Source organism: Hemicordylus capensis, chromosome 2, assembly GCF_027244095.1.
Source record: "Hemicordylus capensis ecotype Gifberg chromosome 2, rHemCap1.1.pri, whole genome shotgun sequence".
NCBI lineage: Eukaryota > Metazoa > Chordata > Lepidosauria > Squamata > Cordylidae > Hemicordylus > Hemicordylus capensis.
Genome location: NC_069658.1, coordinates 235,967,890 through 235,979,978, shown reverse-complemented (window position 1 = coordinate 235,979,978; position 12,089 = coordinate 235,967,890). Strand labels below are relative to the sequence as shown.

Sequence of the window (12,089 nt, the reverse complement as noted above, 5' to 3'; positions counted from 1 at the left end):
TCCTGGAGAAAATCTATCTATGTGGTTGCTAAGAGTTGGCATTGACTTGACAGCACTTAATTAATCAATTAATCAATCAATGTCTTCTAAACTACTCCAGGAGTTTGCCATTTTTTGCCTACTCTTCCCATGGCAAGTAGTCATGTTGTGTGTGTGTCTGTTTGTGTGTCCCCTAACACATTTGAAATGCTCATACAGATTTGCACCAAATTCAGTACAATTGTGCTGCCACATGGGAACACCTCAACAGCATATTCTCTTATGATGTTCTCCACCCTAATTCAAGATGGTGGATGCCTGAACCTTTGAGGTAGAAGTGGGCTAACTTGTGAACCACCTAACCAATTTACACCAACAATTGTAGACATGTTAAGATTATATAGGACTTTAAACCTGAATAAACCATAAATGAATCCCAGAACCCATTTCAAGATTATGTACATTGCCCTGAACAACTTGCAGTGCCAAAACCAATTTGGACCAAATGTATTACAGTTGTAGTGCCCCATAGGAACATTTCAATTGTGTATTTTATAATGATGTCATTATCTCATTACCATCCTCCACCCATACACGGTGCACCCTGTTCTTAAAGATGGGGTTCTGGCGACAACTGTTGTATTGTAGCCTGCCTATTGCATTTGGTGTCTAATAATAAAAAGTCCATGACTTTGAAGAGGATAATTATCAATTAAAGTTACAGTGAAAGAAAAGTAGGTGGATTTGTTCATACTAGAACGTTTTGTTTTCTCAGAGACTTTGCTGGGGTTGGACATTGCCAATCTCTCCCGCTTTTGTAATCTTTTGTTGTTGTTAAGTCAAGGGGAATATTTAATATGAACTTTGCCCTAATAGTAGTGTTAGATGTGTTTTTAAACAATTAAAAATGGAATTAATCTGCCCTTTTTAGCCTATGATGGTGATACTTGGTCATGGCAGGTGCGGAGTATGAAGTATGAGTATGTGTTGCCTAGCAACAGCTTCAGGTAGAGAATCTGCTTCTTTAGAGTGAAAATGTTGACTACAACTTTTGGGGCATCCTCCTGGGGGCACAACTAGACTGGGAAATGCCCCTGCAATAGGCACCTTTCTGTGGTTAAAGATTTCCTCATGTACTGAGCAAACATTCCCTCCCTTCCCTTCTCTTTCGGCTTGCCTTGTTGACTCGGAATTCTCAGAACATTCCCACATTGGCAAGCAATGCATTTATTCATGTGCTTCTTAAGTTTGATTTACCTCTGGCTTTTTTGGCCACTCTTGACTTCTGAAGACCTCTTCCAGCTGTCTGTTTCTCCAGTTCTGCCCCTCGTGGCCCATCAGAACTCTCACATCCACCCCCTGGAAAGAGCACAAGCCGGTCCAGCTCAGATCCCCTCTATACACCTGACCTGAAGTAGTGCAGTAGTCCAGCTCTCCCTACCCACAGGCTTCCCACTCTTCCAGGTCTGATGTGGTGGAGAACAGAACCTTGCTACCTTCCAGCTCAGTAAAGTGTGCTGTCGAGTCGATGCCGACTCCTGGAGACCACAGAGCCCTGTGGTTGTCTTTGGTAGGATACAGGAGGGGTTTACCATTGCCGCCTCCTGCGCAGTATGAGATGATGCTTTTCAACATCTTCCTATATCGCTGCTGTCCAATATAGGTGTTTCCCATAGCCTGGGAAACATAGCAGCGGGGATTCGAACCGGCAACCTCTGGTTCGCTAATCAAGTCATTTCCCTGCTGTGCCATTAGGTGGCTTCCAGCTCAGTATTGCAGCCTATTCCGAATTGGGGGGGTGGGGTGCTGGAGATCAGAGGGAACATGCAAAATCCTTTACAGCTTCTGCCCACTGAGTTTGTGATTTTGCTCCTCCCCCCAACAGGTACTATTTTAAACTAGGCTCAGCTGGTGACTCACCCTATTGCATCCCACTGCTAAATGGCCATTCTGTCCATATCTCCAAGAGGTCTTGCACTTACTTTAACTCTTCACTTCCGGCTACTCCTACTTCCCCTTCCTTTCTGTCTTTTGAACCTGCAGGGTGGGATGATTCAAGGAGGAAGAGGAGAGCAGGACAAGGATGGGTGGTGTTTGCTGCTGCCACTGCCGGATAAGGGGAAAGGAGGATAGGAAGGAGCAAAGGGGGGGGGGTCAGCAGGGCTCAGAATTTGTGCATGGGGGGGCAGAACCCATGTTCTGGTGCCATGTTCTAGGCACCAGGTCCACCATGGTTTGCATTGAAGGGGAGACTGCATATGAGCACTCGAAGATATTCTCCTTAGGGGATAGGGTTCAAACAACATACTTGCACATGATAAACGATAAGCCAAGCTTTTACAAAGAAGTTGCAACTCAATGCTATTAATGTACACCTTTTATTAAGAATTCATTAACATTTTGTTTCACAGTCTGCTTTCTTTGTTCATTGTTTCTTTATGCTTTCAGATTTTATTTCTTAATTTAATCTTCTCAATATACTGGTATGCCTTTACTCAGTTCAAACATGCTTACTGTAAAGGTGGTTACAAATCATCTTCAGGTTACATCAGGAATGACTTCCATCCATGGTTTATTTCTCTCTCTCTTTCTAAAGAGTATTTATAATCAAAACATAGTAACAAAATAGGAGGGAATCTCTTTGTATAGGAAAACCCAAACAAGGACACCTCGAAGTTCATTTTAGATGTGCATTCTTTTTCTGCACCTCCTTGATGTCACAAAGGCAAGCATCGCCTAGCCTAACTATACCGCCCCCTCCCCACATGAGCAATAAAGGAGGGTGAAGCTAGGACCATAGCCTGTAAAAACCATGTTACAGGCCTGGTATTCCTTAGAGAGACCCAGACAGCTTAGAGCTTAAAGATGATTCTCTGAATTCAGGCGAATGAGTGTAAGCCTCTGTGTAAGCCTGGGCCATTTTTGGAAGGGCGGTACAGAAATCGAATGAAGGAATGAATATAGTCTCATTATACAGACAAATCCTGTTAATTAGCAAGTGCAAGGCATTACAGGCAAAACCCATCTTCCTTATCAGGACTTTAAGTGAACCAGCTGTTGGACTGGTTCCCAGACATTCGAAGCATGTAACTGCCAGGGTTATCCACTGCAATCAATACAGCTCTCTTAAGGAAGGAAGGCTTTAAAATAAATGGTGTGCTACTCCCTTCTACTGGGCAGATTTACAACTGCCAATTGTTTTTGTTTACTTTATACGAAGAAGGCCAACTAGATACCAAAATGTTACATATAGAAAATTTACATATAGGAAACCTTTGTTCCTTTCTTCAGGGCCAGCGGATAGTTTTCTCACATTTCCGAATACCAGTTAGAGAGGGCTCTGTCTTCTTTTTGGCGAGTCCAATGATGCAGAGGAGGAAGCAGTCTCCGAGGTCCGTCTGCCTACTCCAGGTGCAAGGGGATCCTCTATCCCTTGAGCCCCCTCTTTAGCCCGAGGATGCCCTCCAGGACTCGGAGGACCCTAGATCTCCCACACCTGCCCTTCAACCTGAGCATGCCCCACGGCCCTCTTCTTCCTCTTCTAGTTGAGAAGAGGAGGTGGAAGCCACACCAGTTCCAGGCTCCAGCACCAGTGCTCCTTCAGCTCTGTGGCAGCCAATGATTGCAGAATATCATTCTTCATACCCATGCTTTGGGTATGAAGTTTGTTTGTGATTTCTCCGTGTAAACTGCCCTGAGCCATTTTTGGGAGGGCGGTATAGAAATCAAATGAATGAATGAATAAGCCATGAGCACCTAGTCAGGCACAGCGGGGAAAAGGCTTGATTAGCAAGCCAGAGGTTGCCGGTTCGAATCCCCGCTGGTATGTTTCCTAGACTATGGGAAACATCTATATCAGACAGCAGCGATATAGGAAGATGATGAAAAGTATCATCTCATACTGCACGGGAGATGGCAATGGTCACCCCCTCCTGTATTCTACCAAAGACCACCACAGGGCTCTGTGGTCACCACGAGTCAACACCAACTCAGTGGCACACTTTACCTTTACTTTAGGACTGCAGCAGTATAAACAAAGGGGCATGGCCAGGCACTATACTTCCGCTTGAAAAAGCACTCAGTTTGCGGCAGAAGCTTTCTGAAGCAAGTGTTGCTAAGCTCTCAGCCTGCTCATTGTACTTTACCTTATTCCCCTGCAGACCTGATCTCCTGGCTTTCTGACCCTGGCTTGTTATTGGACCTGCTTTATCTTACTCCCATGTAGACTTGATATCTCGGCTTGGTTATCTTTATTTAGGCCTGGTGAGTCCTTGCTGATTGAGCAGCACTGCCCCATCCTGCAGGACACGATACTAAGCAGGAACAGGACTCCTCGCCAGCCACGAGGCAAGCTGGGGTGTGGTGGATGAGGATGTAGCCCTTCCAAGGAGTAGATTTATTTAACATTTTAAAAGTTTATGTTGCTCCTCCAACATCCTGCTTACTGCTCAGGGTGGCTTACAATGAAAGCATAAAAAACAAAACCCATGATAAAAGAATTAAAAAATAAAAGAGTAAAAGGTAATGAAATAGGAGTCATCCTAAAACACAAAGACAGAGCAGACAGTATGACATACTAAGTAGAACAGTAACCACAATTATAACGAAATTACAGCCAGTCTTTAAAAGCTTCTTTTAAGGATGTGTTGATCAATTCAAACTGATTTGACTCAAATCTGGTGAGTCCATTCAAATTACCCCTTAAAAGGGCAATTCAATTCAGATTTGAATTGAATCTGTGAAATTGAATAGGATACGAGAGCCATTTGGCACCTTTTTAAAGAATTCAGCCCCCGATTGGTTTTTTAAATTGGACCTGAATTTGAATCAAATCTTTAAAAGATTCAAATTTGATACAAATTTTTGGAACTTGAAACAAATAAAAAAAATTGTTCCATGCACATTTCGGGTTTACTTTAAAAGTAACGTCTTTTATTTTTAAAATGAAGCACAGAGGGTGACTGAATAAGCCCTTTGGGAGGGAGGCATTCCAAAGCCACTGAGAAGGCCATGTTTCTGATCCCTGCCAACCACATTTGTGTCAATGGCAGGGCTCAGAGGGTATAACGTAAGAACAGCCCTGCTGGATCAGGGACAATAGCAATAGCAATAGCACTTACATTTATATACCGCTTTATAGCCGGAGCTCTCTAAGCGGTTTACAATGATTTAGCATATTGCCCCCAACATTCTGGGTACTCATTTTACTGACCTCGGAAGGATGGAAGGCTGAGTCAACCTTGAGCCCCTGGTCAGGATCGAACTTGTAACCTTCTGGTTACAGGGCGGCAGTTTTACCACTGCGCCACCAGGGGCTCATCTAGTCCAGCATCCTGTTTCACACAGTGGCCCACCAGGTGCCTCTGGGGAGCACAGGCAAGAGGTATGTACATGCCCTCTCTCCTGCTGTTGCTCCCTTGTAACTGAGATTTGAGAGGTATCGTCTCTGAGGCTGGATGGCCCACAGCCATCAGACTAGTAGCCATTGATAGACCTGTCCACCATGAATCTGTCTAAGTCCCTTTTAAAGCCATCCAAGCTGGTGGCCATCACCACATCCCATGGCAAAGAATCCCACAGATTAACTATGCACTGTGTGAAAAAGTACTTCCTCTTGTTGGTAATAAATTTCTAAACCTTCAGTTTCATGGGGTGACCCCTGGTTCTAGTGTTGTGAGAGGGAGAAAAATTTCTCTGTCTACCCTCTCCACTCCATGCATAATTTTAAACACTTCGATCATGACTCCCCTTAGTTGCCTCTTTTCCAAGGTAAAGAGCCCCAGATGCTGTAGCCTAGCCTCATAAGGAAGGTGCTCCAGGCCCCTGATAATTCTGGTTGCCCTCTTCTGTACCTTTTCTAGTTCTACAATTTCCTTAAGATATGGTGACCAAAGCTGTACCCCAGATGTGGCCGCACCATAGATTTGTATAAGGGAATTATTATATGAGCATTTTTATTTTCAATCCCCTTCCTAATGATTCCTCGCATGGAATTAGCCTTTTTCACAGCTGCCGCGCACTGATGACACTTTCAATGAGCTGTCCACCACGACCCCAAGATCTCTCTCCTGGTCAGTCAGCAACAGATCAGTTCCCGACAGATACGCTGAACGTTACTTGTATGTGTGGGCTCTACTCATACATAAGAATGCAAGAGTTACTTATGTCTACTCATAAGTAAGGATGGGTTCTCTTTGCAACAAGGCTGGAAGGTTTATCAGCAATAATGTTGTAGGTCGACTCACAAAAAAGGGCAAGAGGCATATTTGTAAGGGTAAAGTGTGGGTAAGGTCTACTTGTGTGTAAAGATGTCTGCAAATGGAGCCTCATTTCTAAAGCAGAATAAAAGGCTTCTCACCTGTGTGGATTCTCGGATGCAATTTCAGATAGTTGCTTCGACTCAAGCTGAGACCGTGAGTGAAACATTTTCAAGACACTAAGCATTTAAAAGGCTTCTAACTTTTGTGTATTATTTGATGCAATGTAAGGTTTATGTTTTGACTAAAACTCTTTCCGCACTGTAAGCAGGTATATGGTTTCTCCCCTGTGTGAACTCTTTGGTGGACAGTAAGTGTTGCCTTCTGACTAAAGCTCCTTCCACACTCTGAGCAGGGATATGGTTTTTCCCCTGTGTGAATTCTTTGATGGACAGTAAGTGCTACCTTCTGAATGAAGCTCTTTCCACACTCTGAGCAGATATATGGTTTCTTCCCTGTGTGGTTTCTTTGATGCAATGTAAGGTTTAGGTTTTGACGAAAGCTCTTTCCACAGTCTGAGCAGGTATATGGCTTTTCTCCTGTGTGGACTCTCTGGTGATAAGTAAGTGATGCCTTATGACTGAAGCTCTTTCCACACTCTGAGCAGGTATAGGGTTTCTCTCTTGTGTGGACTCTTTGATGGGAAATAAGACCATCACAGCGCGTGAAGCTCCTTCCACACTCTAAGCAGATATAGGGTTTCTCTCCTGTGTGTATTCTTTGATGTGAAGTAAGCTTTGCCTTATGACTGAAGCTTTTCCCACATTCTGAGCAGGTATATGGTTTCTCTCCTGTGTGGACTCTCTGATGCAATGAAAGTTGTAGGTTTTGGCTAAAGCTCTTCCCACACTCTGAGCAGGTATAGGGTTTCTCTCCTGTGTGGACTCTTTGATGGGAAATAAGACCATCACAGCGGGTGAAGCTCTTTCCACACTCTGCACATGTATATGGTTTCTCTCCTGTGTGGACTCTTTGATGGATTGTAAGCTTGTCAGCTCGAATGAAACTCTTTCCACACTCTGAGCATTTAAAAGGCTTCTCTCCTGTGTGGATTCTTTGATGGACAGTAAGCCCTGACTTAAGATTGAAGCTCTTTCCACACTCTGAGCAGGTATATGGTTTCTCTCCTGTGTGGACTCTCTGATGGTCAATAAGTGTTTCCTTACGACTTAATTTCTTTCCACACACTGAGCATGTATAGGGATTTTCACCTGTGAAGATTGTGGGACGTCTGCTCAGATGTGGCTGACTAGTCAAGGTTTCTACATCCTGAGGGATCTTATTCCTTTTGCTTCCCTTGTGGCATTCTCCTTGGATTGCGATGGAATGCAGGTCTGGCCCTTCAGAAGGACTAGTCTGCCTCCTCTTCCGGCTCCCTTCAGTTATCCTTCTTGGTCCAGCGGCCTGCTTCTTTCCCTCCCTCCAATTACCTGCAGCAATAAAGAGAGGAACGTGGTGAGGGAGCAACAGAGTCTCAAATCAAGGAGCAAGCCCAACTAACTGCTGTGAGGAGACAACCATACAAAGGAGCCAATGGAAAGGCAGCTCCTGTTACCAGAAGATAGCCTCTATTATAGGGGAGGGTAAAATAGCCCTCCAGCTGTTGCTAAACTGCAACTCCTATCATCCCCATCCACAATTTATCATGGCTAGACAAGATGAGAGTTGTAGTTCAACAGCAGCCAGAGGGCAAAACATGCCCACCCTGTCTATTAAATGGTATTAACTGGCAGCCGGGATGCATTTTGCACAGTTTGGACACCATTTTTTAAATTGCTAAAACCTCTCTTACCCCACTGGTAGAATCCTTGTATTTAGTCCTTGGCCGTTTCCCATCAGATCTTTCAAGTGGGTGACATTCTGCCTGAGGAGAGGTCTGCTGGGGAGAACTCGCAGCTTGACCAAGATGCCCACCACACAGCAACGCAGCTACCTGCTGATCCCTCTCCTTCCTTGGAGCCCTCCAGAAATACATCCTCCCTTTCATAGGAATATAGGGGGCTGCCTTATACCGAGTCAGGCCATTGATCCATCTAGATCAGGACTGCCTACACAGACTGGCAGCGGCTTCTCCAAGGTTACAGGCAGAAGTCTCTTTCAGCCCTATCTTATGACAGGGCAAGTGATCGTTCCGCTACTACACCCCAGGATGAAGAAGCGGGGTCAGGGTGAGTGCCAGGAACTAGAAGATTTGGCCAGTCGCCTGGAGGTGGCTCTTGTTGGCTCTCTTGCTTAAGAATAGTCCCAAGAAAGTTGTCATGTAGAGCAGGGGGTTCCCAACCTGTGGTCCTACGGATGCTGCTGAACTCCCATAATGGGAGCTAGTCCAACAATGTATGGAGGACCACAGGCTGGGAACCCCTGATGTCGAGGAAGCCCAAAGTATCTCTCTCAGCCACAAAGCAGGCAAGAAAGCCCCAACCCCAAGGAAAGCTCCCTCTTAGACCATGCCAGGAGGCAGCCTCCAAGCTCCATGTTTGACACCATCGAATGTGGTTGCAATAGTTTCACTGGGCAAGGCCTGAAGGGAACTCGCAGTTTGGCAAGCCTGGAAGAAGAGGTTATAAACTGGGCAAAGAGGCACCTTTCAAAGGAGGGGATTCTTTCGTGACATCAAGCCATTTCATTTATTCATTATTTCTCTATGTAAACAGTAGGGATGTGCACGGATTTGCGGAACTGCGGTCCGACACTGGGGTGGGGGTTCCCTTAAGGGGGGGAGGGTGTAATTACCCCTCCCGCTGCTTTTCCCCAGGTGGCGTGAGACTTTTAGGAAGCATTTGGGGCGGCACCATCGCGCACGCACATCACGTCTCCACGGCGCGCACATGTGCAAAAGGCTTTCTGAAGCCTTTTGCAGCTGAGAGGGGGAAGGGGCGGCAGGGAGGTATCCTGCCGCCCCAAATGCGTCCTAAAAAACGCACGCCGGCAGGGGAAAAGCGGTGGGAGGGGTAAGTACACCCTCCCCCCGCCCTTAAAGGAACCCCCACCCCGGCATGCGAACCTCGAACTGCCCCAAGATCGGACCGGTCCAGAGGCCTGTAGAATGGCCTCCGGACCGGTCCATGCACATCACTAGTACACATCTTTGGAAATTTATTGAAAAGCAGTATATAAATATTTGTTGTTGCTACCATTTTATTGAGTGTTTCAGAAATGTTGTCTTGTAGTCTCTGGTTGCAACCAACTACCTTTTTCTTTAAATAAGCGTATTGAGGGAACATGGACCAGCCACTGACATCCCAACAGTGCATTGCTACAGACTAACATTCACAGGAATTTCTGCTTTCTTACATTCATCAGCCAGGGTAAGGAGGGAGGCTTACCCTCACGGCAGAGGATACTGAACATATACCTGTTCCTGAACCAGGCTTTTCGGGGATGGAGGCTAAAGAACTGAGTCAGACAGAAGTGTCAAGAGATGATGTTTTAAACTGTCTGGAAAAACTGAAAACTAACAAATCACCAGGGCTGGATGGCATCTATACAAGAGTCCTCAAAGAACTCAAATGTGAATTTGCTGACCTCTTTGCTACAATATATAACTTATCCATGCAATCGGGCTCTGTACCAGAGAACTGGAAAGTAGCAAATGTAACACCATTTTCAAAAAGGGATCCAGGGGCGATCCGGGAAATTACAGGCCAGTTAGCTTAAGGTCCGTTCCAGGCAAATTGATGGAAAGCATCCTCAAGGATAAAATTGTAAAGCACATAGAAGAACAGGCCCTGCTGGGAGAGAACCAGCATGGCTTCTGCAAAAGTAAATCTTGCCTCACAAACCTTTTGGAGTTATTTGAGAGTGTCAAGAAGTATGTGGATCAAGGTGATCCAGCTGACATAGTATACCTGGTCTTCCAAAAAGCTTTTGACAAAGTTCCTCATTAAAAACTCCTGAGGAAACTTAGCAGTCATGGGATAAGGGGATAAGTACATGTGTGGATTGCTAACTGGTTGAAAGACAGGAAACAGAGGGTAGGTATAAATGGAGAGTTTTCACAATGGAGGGAAGTAAGAAGTGGGGTCCCCCAGGGATCTGTACTTGCACCGATGCTTTTAAACTTATTCATCAATGATCAGGAAGTAAGGGTAAACAGAGAAGTGACCAAATTTGCAGATGATACCAAACTCTGTTGGGTAAAATCCAAAATGGACTGTGAGGAGCTCCAAAAGGATCTCTCCAAACTGGGTGAGTGGGCAACAAAGTGGCAGATGAGGTTCAAGGATGGCAACTGTAAAGTGATGCACATTGAGACGAAAAACCCCAACTTCAAGTATACGCTGATGTGATCTGAGCTGTCGGTGACTGACCAGGAGAGGGATCTTGGGGTTGTGGTGGACAGTTCATTGAAAGTGTCTACTCAATGTGCGACAGTTGTGAAAAAGGCCAATTCCATGCTAGGGATTTATTAGGAAGAGGATTGAAAATAAAACTGCTAATATTCTAATGCCCTTATACAAAACTGTGGTGCAGCCACACCTGGAGTACTGTGTACAATTCTGGTCAACAGATCTAAAAAAAGAACATTGTAGAACTGGAAAAGGTGCAGAAGAGGGCAACCAAGATGATCAGGGGCCTAGAGCAGGGGCCCAGAGCACCTTTCTTATGAAGCAGGGCTACACTACCTGGGCTATTTAGTTTAGAAAAAAGACGACTGCAGGGAGACATGATAGAAGTCTATAAAATCATGCATGGTGTGGAGAGAGAGAAATTCTTCTCCCTCTCCCATAACACTAGAATCAAGGGTCATCCCATGAAATTACTTGCCAGGAAATCTAGGACCAGCAAATGGAAGTACTTTTTCACACAACGAATAATCAACTTGTGGAATTCTCTGCCACAAGTTGTGGTGACAGCCAACAACCTGGATGGCTTTAAGAGGGGTTTGGATAACTTCATGGAGGAGAGGTCTATCAGCGGCTACTAGTCAGAGGGCTGTGGGCCACCTCCAGCCTCAAAGGCAGGATGCCTCTGAGTATCAGTTGCAGGGGAGTAACAGCAGGAGAGAGGGCATGCCCTCAACTCCCGCCTGTGGCTTCCAGTGGCATCTGGTGGGCCACTGTGTGAAACAGGATGCTGGACCAGATGGGCCTGATCCAGCAGGGCTGTTCTTATGTTCTTACCCAGAAAGGCCAGATGTCCAGAAATCTCCTCGGTGACTTCCCTGTGCAGAGCCCTTTGGTGTGGATCCAGCAGAGCCCCCTCCTCTTCGGAGAAACACACAGCCACCTCCTCAAAGCTCACAGACTCCTGAAAGAGAAATAAAACAATAAGGTTGTTCACACAACCCAAGGCGCTTTGGCTGGGGAGAAGGCAGGATCCACCTAGCTTCCACACTACAAACGTAGTTATTTCGGCCTGACACCACTCATGTGGCCACATGGGTCGTACTGTGGCTTTTGCCCAAGGTGGGATCGGTAGGAGGAACTCTCCCCTCATTCCATAACACGCTTTGTGGGCAGTGGAGAGGGAGCCTGCTACAAGGCAGCAGGAGGTGGCCTCTTCTTCCTAGCTGCTCAACTGTCCCAACTGCCGGCAGCCATTTACAGAGCCCCAATGGTACACACGACCGGGCAGTGAGGTAGGAGGTGCACACATGACATCCTACCTCACTTTTTAGCCTGGGTTTCAAATATAGGCTATTCGGAAGAGGAACGCCAGGATCGGGAGTGATCCTAGTGGTTCTCAGAAACAGACTTTTCCAGGCTAGCCTGGAAAACACAACTTTTCCAGGCTAGCACAGCCCTGCCCAGGTAGGGTGGGTGGTGAGAACGGCCTCACTGTTTCTGCATCAGTATTGCCAGAAAGGTGGAGGCTCAAGGTTCTCCTGGAGGACCCAAAACATCCCCCATG

The 12,089-nt window shown here is 45.9% G+C and overlaps 1 protein-coding gene across 1 annotated transcript in view; it reads right to left on the bottom strand.

Moving 5' to 3' along the window:
- Positions 1-2,338: 2,338 nt before the first annotated feature.
- Positions 2,339-12,089, bottom strand: part of LOC128343869 (zinc finger protein 585B-like) — a 39,160-nt gene continuing 29,409 nt past the window's right edge. The window contains exons 11-12 of the mRNA XM_053293305.1: positions 11,360-11,486; positions 2,339-7,666 (exon numbers count right to left, since the gene is read on the bottom strand). Coding sequence (XP_053149280.1) covers positions 6,435-7,666; positions 11,360-11,486 — 1,359 coding nt within the window. The 3' untranslated portion in view covers positions 2,339-6,434. The remainder of the gene's footprint in view (positions 7,667-11,359; positions 11,487-12,089) is intronic.